The sequence below is a fragment of the Bos javanicus genome, chromosome 9 (genome assembly GCF_032452875.1).
Source record: "Bos javanicus breed banteng chromosome 9, ARS-OSU_banteng_1.0, whole genome shotgun sequence".
NCBI classification, from domain to species: domain Eukaryota; kingdom Metazoa; phylum Chordata; class Mammalia; order Artiodactyla; family Bovidae; genus Bos; species Bos javanicus.
In genome coordinates this window covers 39,519,363-39,538,820 of record NC_083876.1, presented here as the reverse complement: position 1 = coordinate 39,538,820, position 19,458 = coordinate 39,519,363, and the positions used below count along the sequence as shown (strand labels likewise).

Below are 19,458 nucleotides of genomic sequence, written 5' to 3'. Positions count from 1 at the left end.
GGACCAGATGCCATCTTAGTTTTTTGAATGTTGAGCTTTAAGCCAGCTTTTTCACTCTCTTCTTTCACCTTCATCAGGAAGCTTGTAGTTTATTATTAAAATTCCCCTTAGGAACCAAAAGTCCATTTAGGAGGAACTTTCATTCTTTCTCTGCGCTTTTGAGATACAGATGTTCTACCTGGTTTTCTCTAGAAACTGAAGGTCCTGTCTTTGAAACGAAACTTCAAAGAGGTAGTTCTTACCAAAAGTAAAGAAAAAAAGAGGAATGAAAGGCTATCTGAAAACCAGGCGAATGAAAAACTGTGTCCATGTTAGTAAAAAGTGTAAGCTTCTGAGTAGGTACCCTGAATTCATTCCATCTACCAGAAACAAAACATGGACCCAACCGTTCTTTTACTAATTTCTATTTTTGCATTATCATACCTATCTCACAGCTAAAATGCTGGAACAGAAACTGTAAGGTCTGTTTGCAGTCTAAATGTTTATGAATGTCTATGTGTGGGGTATTTTCTTATCTTCAGATGATATTGCTAAAATTTATCTGTGAAAAGATTTAGCTGGCTTAAAAACAAACAAGTGCTATATAAAACAAGTATACTGTCAGAAATACAAAAACTCATTTTTTTTTCACAAGTTCATGTGATCCAGGATAAATCTTTAGTAAATAAAAGCCAGTCCAGGGCTTCCCTGGCTCAGTAGTAAAGAACCCACCTGCCAATGCAGGAGACACGGGTTGGCTCCCTGATCCAGGAAGACCCTACATGCCTGGGAGCTACTAAGCCCCTGCGCGGCAATAATGAGCCTGTGCTCCAGAGGCCGGGAGCCCACGCACCCTAGAGCCTGTGTTCCACAACAAGAGAAGTCACCGCAATGAAAAGCCCGTATAACTAGAGAGTAGCTTCCTCTCTCCACAACTAGAGAAAAGCCTGAGCAGCAGCAAAGACCCTGCACAGCCAAAAATAAATAAATAAATAAATTTTTTAAAGCCAGTGTGTTTGTTGGTTTAATTCATATAGGCAAGATCTTAGAGTTATCAACATGAAATATAAAATCTACTCTACCAAGATTTAACAAAAGTCAAGTTCATGCTATCTCTGTTACAGAATCAACAAGAATCTATCAACTTAAGATAATGGTTAGCTATTAATGTCTTACGCAAGTCTCATGAGTAATCTAAACATAATTGTTAAGAACAAGAGACATAAAACAGATCTAAGATAAGCTTTATAAGTAAACTTTCCAACAATAATTGTGCTTTATGGTATGTGTACTTAAAAATACTTTTTTTTTATGGTATGTGTACTTAAAAATACTTTTCAAAATTTTTTTGGTTACTTGAAACCTTAAAGTTATATTGAGATAAGTTAAATGATGGCTATTTATTGACTATCTAGATCATTCCCAAAGAAAATAAAATACTAAAACATTAATTGCTGAACACATCCTTTCACAAAGGAACTAAAAATATTTGGGTCTTCTATTAAACATATTTTGTGCCACACTGATATGAGAAATATGCTTAAGAAATTATGAAATGTATTCACAAATTTGCCAGTAAAAGTTCACAACTATTTACTTAATTTTAACTAGAAATCAGATTTTTAAGAATTAAAAAACCTTAATTTTTAAGAATTAAAAATATAAATAATTCAAAATGACTAGAAATAAGAGAAATATCTCTGTATGCAAGGCAAGTAGGATGTGTGTTTTCAAAAAGAAAACACGTGAGTAATGGAGATGTATTTTTGTTAAGAGGGAAGAAGGTAATGTCCTAAAGTAAAGATGGCTATTTCAGTACGGGAAAGAGGAAAATAAGGGACAAACTATGGACAGAGAAGTTGAAGAGAGAGAGAGGGAAGTGAGGAGGGAGACAGGGAGGGAGACCAGGAATCTTGTGTGATCAAACTGGCTAAAAACTGAACTGTAATTCTAAGAGTTTTGAAAATAAGTTTTAATACCAATACTCTACTTACATAAAACGAAAACTTAATCTTCTTTCATTTGCTAAAAAGGCAAAGTTTTATTGTACTAAGGGTCACTCTTGATAAACTACTATGAAGGTTTTTCCTTTCTAAGTAATCTGTCTAGAAAGTAACAATTTTGTGTTTTATCAAGATAATTTCCTCTGTCTCATACTATCTTTATCACATGTCTTTGATTAATTAGCAAACCTAATTCTTCTTGATATTAAAGTTTTGCTCAGAACTATGCGGTCTTCTATATTTGCCTTTGAAAATCCTTAATTGTCACTTGCGTTAAATGGATAATTTTCATAATGATCTGAATCATTTTTAGTCAAGTGTTTAAAACCTTTGATATTTCGACAAATTCCCTGAAACTGAATTCTAAATGAAGCATTTTTGACCTCCAACTAACTTTGAGATTTTCAGAGGGTCCTTGGAACATCTCAACGTATTTGTTCTCTTTCCCTATTAAAAAAAGAGATAAATGTATTAAGAGCCTTAAAACAACTTACGCCTTTTGACTCTATTTAAAAAAAAAAAAAAGAATCAGATACATGGACTAAGATTTATATATGGAAACATCTATTACTATTATTTATATTATCAAAATACTGGAAAGAACTTAAATGTTCAATAATTAGAAAGCGCTAACTAAAGCATTAAATAGCCACATGACAGACTAACACAGATATCCACCCAAAATCAAGTCTTTGAAGGAAACTGGATAATATGTATAAACATTAATCATACCTTAAGCCAGAGGATCCCAACTTCATTCATAGTGCTCTAGGTATTTTAGTAATTTGTTCATGGCACCGCCAGGTCCAAAGAGATACCTACCTAACAATTTCAGTATGAAGGTTTCTCCAAAAATTAAAAACAGGGTTTCCCTGGTGGCTCAGTGGTCAAGAACCTGCCTGCCAATACAGGAGACAAGGGTTCAATCCCTGATCCAGGAAGATGCCCTACATGCCCTGGAGCAACTAAGCCCATGGGCCACAGCTATTAAGCCTGTGCTCCAGAGCCTGGCACCCACAACTACTGAAGCCCACACGGCCTGGGGCCCGTGCTCTGCAACAAGAGAAGCCACCACAATGAGCAGCCCGTGCACCACAACTAGAGAGTAACCCCTGCTAGCCAGAACTAGACAACAAAGACCCAGCACAGCCAAAAATGAATAAATTTTTTAAAAATTAAAAACAGAACTACCAGATTATCCAACAATCCCACTTCTAGGTATATCTCCAAAGGAAACAAAATCACTATCTCAAAGAAATATCCTGTACCGCCATGCTCACTGCAGTGTTCTTTACAACAACCAAGTCATGGAAACAACCCAAGTTTCCACTGGCTGACAAATGGATAAAGAAAATATGGTGTAACACATACAACGTAATATTATTCAGCTATAAAAAACAATGAAATAATGCCACTTGAAGCAACATGGATGGACCTAGAAATTATCATACTAAGTGAAGTCAGACAGAGAAAGACAAATATATATACCACTCAAATGTAGAATCTAATTTTTAAAAAATGTAAATGAACTTATTTACTAAACAGAAGAAGACTTATAGATATTGAAAACAAACCTACGGTTACCAAGGGGAAACGTGATAGGGAGGGACAGATAAATCAGGAGCTTGGGATGAACACATACACACTACTATGCATGCATGCATGCTAAGTTGCTTCAGTCATGTCTGACTCTTTGCAACCCCATGGACTGGAGCCCGCCAGGCACTTCTGTCCATGGGATTCTCCAGGCAAGAATACTGGAGTGAGTGGGTTGCCATTTCCCTCTCCAACATACTACTATATACAAGACAAATACCAACAAGGACCTACTGTACAGTACAAGGAACTTCACCCAATATCCTGTGATAATCTATATGAGAAAATAATCTTAAAAATGAATATATGTATAAATGAGGGGCTCTGCTAATGGCCTAGTGGGTAAAGGATCCATCTGCAATGCAGGAGACACAGAAAATGCAGGTTCAATCCCTGGCTAGGGAAGATCCCCAGGAGGAGGACATGGCAACCCACTCCAGTATTCTTGCCTGAAAAATCCCATGGACAGAGGAGCCTGGCGGGCTACAGTCCATGGTATTGCAAAGAGTTGGACACGACTGACTGACTAAGCACATATGTATTACTGAATCACTTGGCTGTATATCTACATTACCTGTACACCTGGTTGGGGAAGATTCCACATGCCATGGGGCAGCTAAGCCCATACTGTAACTACCAAGCCTGTGCTCTAGAGCCTGTGAGCCACAACTACTAACCCATGCATCTAGAGCCTGAGTTCTGCAGCAAGAGAAGCCCATGCACCACAACTCGAGAGCAGTCCCAGTGTGTTGCAACTAGAGAAAAGCTCACACAGCGTCAAAAACCCAGTGCAGCCAAAAATAAACAAATAAATGAAAATATAGTTAATTTACAATGTTTCAGGTGAACAGCAAAGTGATTTATATTTTTTATTTTTTGGATTCCTTTCCATTATAGATTATTATCAGTTTCTCAATATGATTCCCTGTTCTATACAGTAGATATCTGTCAGTTATCTATTTTATATATATAGTAGCCTGTATATATTCGGAGAAGGCAATGGCACCCCACTCCAGTACTCTTGCCTGGAAAATCCCATGAACGGAGGAGCCTGGTAGGCTACAGTCCATGGGGTCGTAAAGAGTCGGACACGACTGAGCGACTTCACTTTCACTTTTCACTTTCATGCACTGGAGAAGGAAATGGCGACCCACTCCAGTGTTCTTGCCTGGAGAATCCCAGGGACGGGGGAGCCTGGTGGGCTGCCATCTATGGGGTTGCACAGAGTCGAACATGACTGAAGCGACAGCAGCAGCAGCGTGTATATATTAATACCAAACTTCTAATGTATCCCCCCTCAACTGTTCTTTAATGAACACATACGGGGTTTCTGTTAACATGTTGACTTTTATAAGAAAATAAAACCTGCTTTGTTTTTAAAAGATACTTGCCTTTTTCCAATAATAAAAGTTATATACACTCTATTTCTTAAATGTTTTATTCTTTAGAATAGATAGTATATACATAGTAAAATAAACATACATAGATATTTTTCAAATAATCTAAGAGTATGTATGTGTATCGCTCTTCATCCTGTTCATGACACCAACTGCCTTGCTGTGTCTCACTGTGCACACTGTTTGCTGAACCCAGGGTAGGCAAGGCTCGAACTAAGAGGCTGGAAGAAGACTCGACGAGCTGTAGGAACCGCAGACAAGTTTTTCTCTTCTGGCAGATGCAGCAACCGTAGCATAACCTAACACGACACAACCTCTCTCCTGGCTGACACAGCAGCCATAGCACTAGACACGCTATATTCTCTCCTCTCGTGGCTGACCCAACAGACACAGCTGTGACACAGCAGTAATGCCGCCGCTTTCTAGGTGGAGCTCATGTATGTATACAGCACAAAGTAGCCTGTGACCAAGCAAGTACCTCAAGACACGCATGCACAGTGCTGTAAAGGATCTCAGCTGTTACACAGTCATTTACAAAACGTGGGGCAAGAGCAAGAGGCAGTGGGGCAAGAGAGCCTGACCATGCCATCATGGCTAATTTGCTCTCTCCCCAGTGTGCTAAGTTGCTTTAGTCGTGTCCAACTCCTTGTGACCCCACTGACTGTAGCTTGCCAGGCTACTCTGTCCATGGGATTCTCCAGGCAAGAATACTGGGGTGGGTTGCCATGCCCTCCAACAGGGAATCTTCCCGACCCAGGGACTGAACCCTCATCTCTCACATCTCTTTTCAAATGTCTTCCTCTCAACCCAAATTTCATTCCAACAATCAACTATTAGTAAATTACTGTGAATATATCCAGTTTCAGTCTTTGTAGCAGAGATTACATGTCATTTACTCTTGTATCCTCATTACCTATGGCATTATACTTGGCTCATAGAAAGGAATCAAACAATAAACAGTAAAGGATGGATAAATGAATGGAAAGCCAGAAAAGTAGAAAACAGGTGAAAAGAGATAATGGACAGATGGCTAAAAGATAGGTAGATGAAGACTGGACAGATGGAAACTTGGATAGAGAACAGATTGGTGGATGAACACATGCAGAGATGAATGTTATTGAGAAATTACTACCACATGACTTCAAAGTGGTCCTCTTGGGAATTATTTGGCTGTTCAGTGGTTAGGACTCCATGCTTTCTCTGTTGAGGACCCAGGTTTAATCCCTGGTCAGGGAACTAAGATTTCACAAGCCATGTGGCGAGGCCAAAAAAAGTGTCAGTCTTTGCTAACTGACCTTTCTACTGGTCCCTTTCGCCTTTCAGAGATCCCTACTGAGCCCTCGCACACGGAGCCTGAGCTCCACAACAGAAACCACCACAACGAGAAGCTCGAGCAGTGCACCTAGAAAGTAGCCGCCACTCACCACAACTAGAGAAAGCCCACGCAGCAATGAAGACCCAGTGCAGCCAAAAAATAAATAAATAAAAATTTTTACAAAAGAATAGCAACCCCAACTGAGGACCAAATTGGTAATGTAGAAGATTAAATAAAATAAATCTTCTCAAATGTCTTATAGAGAGAAGGAGTTGAAAATTTTGAGAATGAATTTAAGAGACAGGGAAGATAGAGCATAAAAGGTCAATATTTCTTAATAAACATATCTGAAGAACAGAACAAAAGTGGAAACAGAAGGAGAAGAACTAAATAACAGGAAATAAAAATTGCCCTAAACCTAAGAAAAGAAAGGCCCACTTAAAAGATCCTTAAGAAACTAGCAGGATTGGAAAATGGCAATGAAGGAGTGAAGGTAGCAAGATGAAACTAAAGCCACCGTATACCACTTTTTAACTTCTGAAGTTCAACTATGTTCATAGATCATCTATTCAAAAAATAATCTGTAAAAGACACAAGAAACAAAGCTAGATAAATGGAAAGGAAAAAAAAGATCTACACATTCTAGACAGACTCTGGTGAAACTTTAGACTTCATGGATAAGTGAAAACCGCTGAGAGAGGAGAAAACCAAGTTTCTAATATAGAAACTTCCCATGAGCAACAAGAAATGCCAAAAGCCATGAAGCTTAGTTTGGGGTTCTAAGAAAAAGAAATTTTCTTAATATAGAATTCTATATTCAGCCCAACAATCAATAAAGTATGAGGACAAAAAAACATTATCTGATATGCAAGAACTCAAAAATCTGCACATCCTATATGAAAAAGCTAATTAAAAAGATATCTTCAGCTAACCAACAACAACAAAAGACAATCCAGGAAAAACCAACCACAGGATATAAAGAAAAACTGCTAGCTGAGTACAACCCAAAAGACTTGAAGAAAGGGCAAAAGAAGAAGATCCACTGGGCATTGATACTTGGAAGATTGTTGCAAGCAGCACTTATTTGGTACACAAGTCCACATTTCCCTCCCTATGGGTCTCAGTATGCTAATTAATTCAGCAATAAATTCCATAATCATAATATTTTAAAGCTGTTGAGTGGTTTCCAGAGTTCACTTTTAAAAAATCAACCTATTGACAAAAAGCAGTGGATCAACTAGGAAGTTATAAAAATTATAAAACTTAAAAACTTCATAACTTATAGTTATAAAAATTATACTTTAAAAATCCAGGACTCTGAGGAAAAGAGCAGGAAAAAATTTTGTTACCTTCCTTAACATTCATATCAGGAAGATCACAGATAACATGTAAGTTGACAAACTAAAAAATTAAAGACATCTAAGTTTACACTTCAAAGTCATAAAAGAACTCACAAAAATCTTTAAACAACAAAGGTAATAAATTTGAAGCTTGAGATGGAAAAAGAGAAAAGATGAGATAGTGAAATCTCACAAAATTGCCCAGCTTTTCTAGGAAAGTCAACAGACACTGCCTAAAATGGATAAATCAAGACAGAATTATACATACGTTTCTTAGAGTTATAATGGGAAGCATCAGCAAAACTTAAAACAGAAACAGTTAATACAGGTTATCTCTGAGAAGTCAAGGGGGCTGGGAGTAGACAGTAAGAAGGAGGCTTTTAGTCTTCATTTTACATAGCAATAAATTGTTGGGAGTTGTTTTTCACTCGTCTGCAATTATTACTTGATAAATTTTAATAGCACAAAAAAAATATTTCTACTTTGATAAAAACATACTATAAATATGAAAAGACTGCTGAGAAATTACTTAATAGAACTTAATATTAATAACTTAATAGAACTCTGGTTTTCTAAGTTACACAAGCTCAAATTACATATATGCAGAAGAAAAGAAAGTCAAAAAGATTTTTTTAATTTGCACTATAATCCAAAACAATAGGACTCGCTCAGTGTCTAAGACTCTTAATATGCAAATATAATTGTAAAAGGGAAAGCGGAAAAAGGAAACTAACTTTTGTAAAAAGCAACACAGTTGGTGCCTCAAACTGCTTAGGTTTTTTACCAAGTGAATTTATTTAACAATCATAACAAAAAATTACTTTTCTACAGAAAGATACAACTAACCCCTCTATGAGGAAAGTTTTACCTCATTTTTCCAGCAGCCACAGACTTACCTTTCTGTTCAAATGTAAATATCTATAAATAGCTGTAAAATAGTTTGCCATGACAGGACTTTGGTCTATGGTCACAGAACACAACAAAATTAGCTGGCCTACATGGTAATTAAATCCATATCCTAATCATATTCATATTAGTAACTGATCAGTTACCAAAGTCTCACTGAAATAATCTCTTTAAATTGAAAATACATAAGTTTCAAACTTCTATAAAGGAGGGTATATTTTTCCCTTAGAAAGACTTATTCTATTAGAAATTAAAGATATTTTATAGAGACATAAATTGTTTGAGAACTTTACAGGTTTTTATTTCTCTTTGATCCATTACCCACTTCTGTATAAGAACTAAACCCTCAATAAAAAACTACTGCTCCACACTTGTATCTTGAATTACATCCTGTCCTCTCTCTGGAGACTCTCTTTTATCCTGCACAATGCATGCTCAAAATGGCTATTACAGGAAGTGTTGGACTATCTGCTATTTATAAATGGACAAAAATCTTTAAATAGTTCTCTCAGCTACCTCTTTATGGTTCTAGACCTTAAAAACTACCTGTTTTTAAAGAAATACTCACGTTGGTAATTCAAAATGTTATAATGCTCTTTGAAAAAAGCAAAGACTGTGTACCTTTATTTTGGAATCCAACGCTGCACAAAACTATATACTCACAGTATCACAAGTAAAGAAATAAGTGGATCTTTAAAAACACATTAGTCAAATACTCTTAGACATTTACCACCAAGAAAATTCCAAATTGTAATATATTCCCTTCAAGCTTTCTATATTGACGTCCAACTTTCACTACACTACTTGAGAATTCTGAAAAAAACAAATATAATTTAACATCACATATTAATTTTTGATCCAGCATATCCAGTTCAAAATACAGTATACAAAACTAAAAATTCTTAATTCATCCATACTGATATCCACTGAACCACCTGGAAATCCCACTTAAAGCACACTACAACTTATTAAACACACATACTCCCAAGAAAATTTCTCTAAAAAGGAAAACCAAGAATGGCTGCCTTGAGAAAGGGAAAAGGAAAACTTTCAATACATCGTGCAAACGTTATTTTTTTTGGCTTGGAACAAACTCATCGAACGTACACAAATTACAGCGATTTGGTAAAATATAAAGGGTGGCAACCAGATTGTATAATCTTTTTTATGCGTGTGCATTTACTACTAAATACATACACTTTTTTTAATGAAACACTTTTTTTAAAAGTAATCAACTATCCTTGATTCCACTCATAAATTGAAAGCTTTTCAGTTCAAGTACTTGTTTGCTTTATCAAATTATTTCAGCCTCAAATTTTCTTCTACTATCTTGAAAGAAAAGACCCAAACCTTCTGATTTCATTTGTTCACACTGTCACTCATTTTCATAGAAAGGTCACTTCATGGATTTAAGAACTGTTGCTAAGCCACCTGCTCAAAAAAAAAAAAAAAAAACTCAAGTTTTTTTCCTGCTAAGTCCAGTATCATTGCTACTGGCCAGTCTCTTGGTCACACTAACCACCTTTCTTGAGCCACGTGTGGCTAGCGGCTGCCTTACTGGACAGCACAGATGCATTTTCATCACTGCAGAAAATCCTATTGGACATCACTGTTCTAGACTAAGGGGTGCCAAATTATAGCCTGTGGGCCAAATACAGCCCACTACCTGGTTTTTTTCCTACTGGAACACAGACATTTTAATTTGTGTTCATTTATACATTGTCTGTGGATACTTTGGCACTACAATGTTAGATTCAAGTAATTTTGACATAGATGGTCTGGTCCACAAAACCTAAATATTTAGTTTCTGCCTCTTTAGAGGAAAAGTTTGTCAACCACTGCTCTGGACAATCAAATTTCATTGAAAAGAGTATTCCCTCTGGGCCTCAAAAACAAAGTTTTGAAGGCCTGAAGTACACAAATGAAGAACCAATTAAACAAGCTCGTGGTCACCTTATTTGCTAAGTGCTAAAGGTACTTAATTTTTTAACATGAATCCATATCAAAAAATTTCCTAAAATGTCTGAATGCTGACATTTTCTAAGCTTCTCTATAAAACCGATAGTAAAAGCACAGAAGACAGATTCCTACAGTTAGCAATTTTAGAAGAGGTGGCCTAAGAGGGGGAAAAATGTTCAATAATTCAAAAATTACCCACATTACTTATCAATCTATTAAAAGAAATGTTTGGACTATCTTGAAAAACAGTATATAATTTCTTTGAGAAAAAAATTACACTGGACCTAGTTAATGCTATAGAAATATTTACATTGAACTGCTTATCTCATGTAATATCACTATATTTCAGGCTTTCAAAACAAATACTGAAAACATAGGTTAAGTATGTTTACCTGAAAAGAAAAAAATATATATTTTTTCCAATTTAGGGCATTTTTTAAATTTTAATGCAATTTTTGAGCGTTCTTACATGCTCTACCCTATGCAAGGTGGGGACAGGAGGATGACAATGACCCATTTGTACCTAATAGTTTACAGAACAGATTAATATCACAGTGATATTATACATACAAGAACAAGAGGGGCAGAAACACAGATGAGTACACTGGGTGACTAAGGAAGACTTCTAAAGAAAAGCTATTTGAATTGGGTATTGAACTGTGAGCAGGAGTTTCCCAGGTTTGTGTGAGGGGGAAAGAGAAGAGAGAAATCACAGAGCAACACCATTTTGGCTTGAGTATAGAAAAAACAAAATGAGACATGAAAAGGACTTAGCAAATCCTAGAAAAATATGAGCAGTTGAATGCTACAGAAGCATATGGCTTGAACACACTGAAAGAGGAGGGAGGTGGTGGCAGGCATAAAGGCTGTAAAGACTAAAGACTTTAGGATCCAAATGCAAACGGTTTTTACATGCCAAACTAGGGAATTAAGATCTGATGGAACCAGATGAGCCACAGAGAATGTACAGTTTTCCAAGAAGAGATACGACATGATTGATTTTATCTCGTAGGAAAGTAACACTGGCAGCAACTTGGATCTAGGACTACAGTGAGAAAAGACTAATGGCAGAGACCAGTTCGGCTATCGTGCAAATCAGAGATGATGGTCAAAGCCGATGATAGTGAAGATGAAGAGAAACCAGATGAAGAGAAGCAACTACATGAGGCAGCATCTACTGGCCTGAACGTCTACTTTTTTAAAATGCCCCTCATATGGGACACTTTCCCTTGTCCATATTTTTTCAATATAGATGTACTATCTTTTGCATGGAAAGTTTACACAAAAAGATAGTCAAAACTGGAAGCAATATGGTCTTCTTCACTTTTTCTCCCAAGGTATTAGGAGGGAAAACATATTAGAAAATGCAGGAACTCAGATTCAAGAAACCAGAATATAGGCTTGTCTTTGCCAAAACTATGGGCATGACAATCTCTTAAAACTTTGGTTTTCTCATTTGTAAAAAGAAATTAGACTAGATTACCTAAAACCTTTGAAAGTTCTAAAATATTATGATCGTTAATAACGTATCTTAAATCTTTGGGAGGTCTCCAAAAACGCAAATACTATCCCCTATATTAACTACAAACTAATGTGAAAAACCCATCAAAAATAGGCAGACACTATTGTACCTATCATTTACCTAAATGTATCTACATGGACTGATTACATTTATTGTGAAGGATTTCATGACAGACATTAAGACATGTAGTTACCAACTACTTCTCATCTGAAACCCTTAGGCAAAACTGAAACTCTGTAAGATGGCTCTGTCAGCCATTTCACTTTCAATTACTGTATTTCAAAATATCCCCAAAAAGGAGCATTCTTTTATTGGAGTGGTTTCAAAGAGCTAAATGAATGTCTGCAAAGTTGAATGGTATTATTGTTGGGTATAACAGTTTTCAGACATAACGCTAGTATGGAACTGTATTTGCCTGAATCTCTTACAAAAGAACATTTTTAACAATATTCCTTTATCAAAGAAAACAAGAAGTGTTTCAAATGTGATAAATGTGGTCTTGAGATTTGTAACCATACTGTTATGAGTTTTTCTTAATGTTGAAAAAAAAACTGTACTACAAATTCTTGCTCATAAAGTCTAGAAATAGTCTAGTTTCTCTTCAAGAATAACTTTTATGACTGATTAAAAAAAAAAAAGTTGAGTCGAAGAGTCAAAAAAAATCCCCTTCCTTCAGAACAAAAAGATGAAACAAATCTCATTTTTATTAAACGTGAAAAACCCAGTTGTAAATCTTGCATCTCCATTCTGTTAAAAATTTATGTAGCATAATTAACAGGGCCTAAGTTAAAGTCATGTTTCAAAGGAAATAACATTCTATGGTTTTGTAAACTCTACTATTGAACTATAACCAGAAGCTTTTCTAATGAATGTTACTTCTTCTAGTGTTTCTTCTAGAGACCTGAACAATTTTTTGCCTATATGCTACATTATATACACCAGAATAGTTCCTCTTTAAGGTACTCATGTGATTTCTCTCTTGCTCCCTAAAATAGCATTATACTTCTGAGTTAACCAAAATAAGTTCTGGAAAGAGCTACACTGTAATTTACCATGATCAGAGTGTAAAATGCTTTAGGATGCAAATCTGTATCAGTTTAGAGTCATCACTAAAAACTTTCTGTTCTTTCAAATCAGCTGGTATCAGTGAACACAGAACTAATCTTGCTACCAAGCCACAAGAGATGTGGGTGTTCACTATAAAGCCTCAAATTTCAACTAGACTCTTTGTCTAAGAAAAAAGTCTTTATATTGATTTTTCTTACATGTAATTTTTATTTAAACTAATGCTTTCAGATCCTAACAGTTTTAAGTATAATACTTTGAAGACACACCAACTGATCTTACTCTACCAAAGAGGCTTTATTAATTCTAATCAAATATCACTCAAGAAGGAAGTGTATTCAAATCAAAAATTTTATTAGAGGGGAAAATATTCAAAAAGAATAGAAGCAGGAATTAAATAATCTATTCGGTGTTGTAGCCTGTGCTATTCAAATACAATTCAGAAGCAGAATTTTAACTTTTTTCAAAAGTTGCCTGCTTAAAAATTTTTTTAATCTTTTTTAACAACAAAATTAAAATACATTTTAAAAATTCCAGTTCAAATATATTAGAAGTTAGCATGAGGAATATGAAAAACACCACCTCTGATTTGTCTTGTAACACTATCGTCCAAACAGAAAAGCTAGATGTTCTTTCCCCAAATATATCTGCTAAGACTCCCACAGGAACACCAGTATAACAAGCAGCATAAATATTCCAAAAAACAAAATACAATTATAGTATTTCGCACTCCAAGATATTAATTCAAGGACACCTGGCAATTAACTAAAGGAATTATGAGAAAAGTTTACAAACAACTAAATACTCTGGGGCCCATTCAGCTATAACAAGAGAAAAAAGTTATTTGCAATAATAACAATCCTTTACGCTTGCAAAGTACCTTGTAGTTTTCACCATCCTTCATGATAAAAGTTTATAAAGCTGTGCTTGCTCCTTCCCCGTATGAAATCAGCAAGTAAGCAAGCGCGCACACCCACACCCACATACTACTACTACTTTGATCCTTGAGTCCATCGATCAGCCATGTCAATTACAAAAGCGTGCGCAGAACGATAAGTAGGACTTCAGATCTTTCCATCGTCGTTATGGTTGATAATCAGTTCATTCAGAAATGTTTCGCTACGATCCTAAAAACTCTCTTCCACATAGTTTGACCGTCTTTAAAGTTTAAGCGGGATAGGCAGATGTTCCTGGGCTCCCTAACTCTGGGGAAGGGGAATTCCTGCCAGGATGGGCTCTCAGGTGATGACTGACTTAACCCACGCTTCTCAGGCAGGGAACTGGTTCCACCTGTCATGGAGCACGAGCCTCGTGCCCTCCAGGACTAAGGACAGGCGTTTTTCAATACAACGTCCAGCTCTTCTCCTAAGAGAACAATCAGTAAGAGCTTACTAAGGGGTCCCTAAAATTATCTCAGGCCACGAAAACAAAGATTCAGGCCCAGCACTGTGTCACTCGAATTCCGTTCTGGATAATCTAGGTGCCCGATAAACCTCAGCACGCAGTCTTCTGGCAGAGGATGCAGTGGAGTACGTAAGAATACCCAAGGTGCGGCGAAATGAGGTACAAGAACCAACTCGGAAGTTCTGCCAGTAAAACGCGGTTCCTCTCTCAGAAGGTCCTACATTCGAGGGGAAGGCGCGGAACTGGAAATTGAGAATGGGAGAAAGAGAACTCGCAGCCGGGCGAAGCGGCGTGAAGAAGTGGCCGCCAGGCACACGACAGGGACAGAAGGGACCGCGCCGAGGGACCAGCGGGCTGGCTAGCCCCCAGGGCCAAGGTGCCCAACGGCTCACACTGATGAGGCTGGCGAGGACCCAGGCGCTCTGGGCGGCCCGACAGACTCCTCCGCGAGGTTTCAAACCGCCGCCCCCGGGAGGCGCTCAGCCGATTGGAAGTTCCACCACGACCGTCACCAGCAGCCCAGGGCCGGAGCGGCAACTCCTCGGCGGAGCTCTCCCAGCCCTCCGCGTCTCCCCTGGAGACCAGACATCCCCCCCGCCCCAAACTCCACCTCCAACCGAGGTCCCAACTCGACTCCCGCCGCCAGCTCCTGGCACGCGAAGAGCGCCCTTCGGGACCAGACCTACGCCCCCCAACCACGCTGCGCCGCGGGAGTTCGACGGGCGCGACGCTGGGGTCTGGCAGAACCCGCGTCCCTGAGAGTCTGCCCCGGGACGCAGCCCCGAGACCACCTCCGCCTCGCCCCCAGCCCGGGCACGGCCCGACTGGGCTTCGACCCACCCATCCCGCGAGGTCGCGGGCTGGGCGAGGACCCGAGCAAGCCTTCTCCCCCCGCCCCTGCTCTTACCCATCTTTTCGCCTCGCCTTGTAGACGTGCCCGTAGGTGCCGCGTCCCACTTTGCACCCTTCGTACTCAAACAAATCCTCCACCCGCTCCCGCTCCGCCGCCAGCTTCGCCTTGAAATCATAATCCATTGTCTGCTTTCCCCATAGAGGCACCGGGACGCGGGGGCCGCCGCCGCTCAGTCCCTCCTCCTCCTCCTCCTCCCCCCGCGACCGCCGCTCCACTTCTCCAACAGCCACCTCTCGGGCGCGCGCGCGCGCGCGCCGCCCGCCGCCCTGCGATTTGCCTTCAGCAAGGGACTTCTCGGCGGCCGCTGCAGCCACCTCCTCCGCCTCCTCCTCCTCCGCGGCGGCGGCGGCGGCGGCGGCAGCTCCCGCAGGCACCCCCAGTCCCGCCTCCCCCCTTCATTTCCTTGTTTTGGAACCTGGTGGGCCGCTCCGCGGCTTCCTCGAGCTCATTAACGAATCAGCCCGCCCGCCCCGCAGTCACGGAGACTCCCGGGAAATGTAGTTCCTTTTGCCTCCGAGATAATTGAGTTTTGCGGCCGAAAGAAATACAACTCCCATGCTGACATGGGTCGCTATAGCCCCGCCTCCAGGAGGCATGTACGCCTGCGCACTAAGGTCGCCCCCCACCTCAGGTAGCGCTGGACTGCCAGTTCCTGAGAAGGTAGAAAGCGCAAAGTTGAAGTGTGGTTTCTGCGAATCTGTGGGAGCTGGTGGAAAGAAGGCCCTTGTTCTGATGTAAGGAAAGTATTCTATTAAAACTGTCCCCGGGCGAGAAGGAGAGTGGAAAGTATTTAACAAGCGCCTTGCCCAGGAGTTTGCTCCAGAGGTTTGCTAGGCAAGGACTGGGGTTAGGGTAGTTGTACTGAAGACTGTTGTTTGTTTTTTATGGCCATTGGCCCGCCTCTTGCCCCGCCCCATCCGACTGCTCATTGGCGAAGAAGAGAGAATGACGTTCTCGTTGATACGTGGGTATCCCCTGGCTTTGGCTTCTTTCCGGCTCTTGATTGGTAATTGGATGTGCTCGGTTCTTCCTGATAGGTTAATCTTTTTTCTTTGCTATGCAAAAACCGTATTTCAAAAGCTGAACATTCAGCGGTTTCCTCCTAGTCATCAGCTAGAGAACTTTCGCGCCCCAGCAGCAAGTCTTCGTTTTCTTAGCATTCTAATCATGGTCTCTTCATAGCATATGTAGCCAAGGTTTTGGCCATCTGTCTAAGGACAATAAAAGTATCTGCGGGATGAAGCGTTTGAAAACAATCATTTGGATTGGACTGTTGAGGGGTTTTTGGTTTTGTGTGATTTTTGCATAATAGTGACGTTTTCCTAGAATGTTCAAGAAAGTCTCGTGCATAAAATGTATCAGATGCTTGTGATACAATCTTAAACCTGGGTTAGTGCTAGAATAGGACTTACATAGAGGAGAAGGCAATGGCACCCCACTCCAGTACTCTTGCCTGGAAAATCCCATGGACTGAGGGGCCTGGTACTGAGCGACTTCACTTTCACTTTTCACTTTCATGCATTGGAGAAGGAATGGCAACCCACTCCAGTATTCTTGCCTAGAGAATCCCAGGGATGAGGGAGCCTGGTGTGCTGCCGTCTATGGGGTCACACAGGGTCGGACACAACTGAAGCGACTTAGCAGCCGCAGCAGCAGAGGAGGAAATAGCCAATTCCACCTGAAGTGGCAAGGAAAGTTAATAGTGACCTGCCTGCTAGGTTTTGGAGGAAACCTGGAAACCTGGAGGGAGGAGGAAAGAGGACCGTTTATTTATTACAAAGTTTCCTGGGAAACTTCCTCAGATCTTGATGTAAATCATGAAGTATCTGAGTTTCTGTTGTTTCCCGGCATAAGTGCTGGAGATACCAGATTGAAAACTGGTCTTTTTCATTAGGGATTAAAACGTATTGAAGTAATAAACATGCAAGCAAATTAAAAACAAACTGTGTGGCTACAAAGAGCAATAGAATAGGAGGACTTCCGGAGGGGTTAGGGTAGGCGTCATGAAGGAGGTAGCTTTTTCGCCAAAATTTGAAGAATCTTATGTGGAGAACAAGTGGAGAAGTAAAGAACAGAGAATTTTTTCTCGCAAAATGGCATGTGCATGTATCATGAGAGAACCTAATATATTCAATGCAACTAGCTTGAACATTACAGATTAATTAAGGCAGGAAAAGGGGTTGGTTAAGAAATGACTGGAGAGATAAACAAAAGTTCAGATTATGAAGAGTTATATATAGTAAGTGGACACTTTAGATTTCCTCATTCTATAGGCAGTCGAAAGCCATTGAAGACTCTTAAGCCAAGTTGGGTTGACTCAGGCCGTCACTGAGCATGCATCCTAGACCAATTTGTCAGTCTCCCCCATCCAGCTTTCTTCCTTTTCCTTCCAGAAGTATTGATCTCATCAACATTCTGTAATTAACTGATCTCATGTTAATCTCCATCTCAACGTGTATTTCCCCAAGAGCCCAATTTGTGGAATTCCCTATGTGTGCAAGATGATATACCTTAAGGTTATTCATTGAGCATTGTTTCTACTAGGAAAGGACTGCTGCTGCTAAGCTGCTAAGTCGCTTCAGTCGTGTCCAATTCTGTGCAACCGCATAGATGGCAGCCCACCAGGCTCCCCTGTCCCTGGGATTCTCCAGGCAAGAACACTGGAGTGGGTTGCCATTTCCTTCTCCAATGCATGAAAGTGAAAAATGAAAGAAGTCACTCAGTCGTGTCTGGCTCTTCGAGACCTTTGGACTGTAGCCTACCAGGCTCCTCCATCCATGGGATTTTCCAGGCAAGAGTACTGGAGTGGGTTGCCATTGCCTTCTCCAAGGAAAGGACTGGGAAACAACAAAAATGTTCATTAGAAGAAGAATGGATAAATTATAGTACATGCACCAATGGATTATTATAAGGCCCTAAAAGTATTGTAAAAGCTATGAATGTGCCTCTCTGATTTCTTCCTTGCAGGAAGGCCCCACCTGCTAAGCTTTGAATCTACCACTGCATTTGCAGTAAGCTCACAGTGCCCAACAATTGCTCCTAGCCTATGACTGAACATAGCAGGATACTGAGACAGGTCCATTCGTGCAAGATGCCAGGTTCCTCTGAAAGTGACTCTAGCTTAAAAACTCCTCAGATTTAAGCCTATCTGAAACTTTCTTAGAACTGTGTTGCAGTCTGAGTCATTGCCTACCCAACCCTCCTTCCTTCCCGCTCTCCTTCACAAGAGCAGATCATCGGGACCTGACAGCTCCTTCAGCTCCCTCCTTTCTCACTCACATAGGCATTTCCTCCAATAAGTCTCTTACAGGTCTAATTGTATCTTGGCATCATGTGCTTTTCAGAAGACCTAAACCATGAGGCAGTTGTTTAGGTAATTAAATGGAAAGACCTCTAATATATATTTTTAAATGGAAAAAAAGCAAGAATTAGAAGATTGTCCCTAATATGATAACATTTTTAAACAAAGAAAAATATATATATATATATACTTGCTTATATAGGCAAGACTTATCTCTAAAAGGACCACAAGAAACCGATCAGGGGAGAAAAACTGCTTGAGAATCAGAGACAGGAGGGAGAATTTGTACTGCATACCTTTTGGAATTTTGATTCATGTAATGTTTTTCCAAAAGGTAAATAAAATTTAAATGAAAAATTTAGGAACTTGGCTAAAAAAGGTAAGAGAAAGCTAGGATTGTAGCTACCATAGTCAAGAAAAGTTCAGAGTTTTGTTTTGTTGTTAGTTTGTTTTTAATAAGAGGAAGGAACTTCTCATATATTGAAGGAGACGAGCTAGTGGAGGAAAAAAAGGTGAAACCAATACACTTACAGCCATCCTGTTTTTCACTTTCAGTATAATATTCAATTAATTACAGGTGATATTCAACACTATTAAAATAGGGTTTGCATTCAATGATTTCACCCAACTGTAGCCTAATGTGAATATTCTGAGCACATTTAAGGTAGGCCAGGCTGAGCTCTAATGTTCAGTGGGATAGGTGTATTAAATTCATTTTATTTTCAATTTAACGATGGGTTTTTATGGGACATAATCCC

At 39.4% G+C, this 19,458-nt stretch overlaps 1 protein-coding gene across 2 annotated transcripts in view; it reads right to left on the bottom strand.

Annotated features, from left to right (window-relative positions):
* CDK19 (cyclin dependent kinase 19) overlaps positions 1 to 15,803 on the bottom strand; it is a 170,452-nt gene extending 154,649 nt beyond the window's left edge. Inside the window, exon 1 of one of the 2 annotated variants that reach the window (XM_061427571.1) lies at positions 15,394 to 15,803. In XM_061427571.1, the coding sequence (XP_061283555.1) occupies positions 15,394 to 15,521 (128 nt within the window). In that variant the 5' untranslated portion in view covers positions 15,522 to 15,803. The remainder of the gene's footprint in view (positions 1 to 15,393) is intronic. The other variant, XM_061427572.1, reaches the window with a different exon arrangement.
* Positions 15,804 to 19,458: the final 3,655 nt, after the last annotated feature.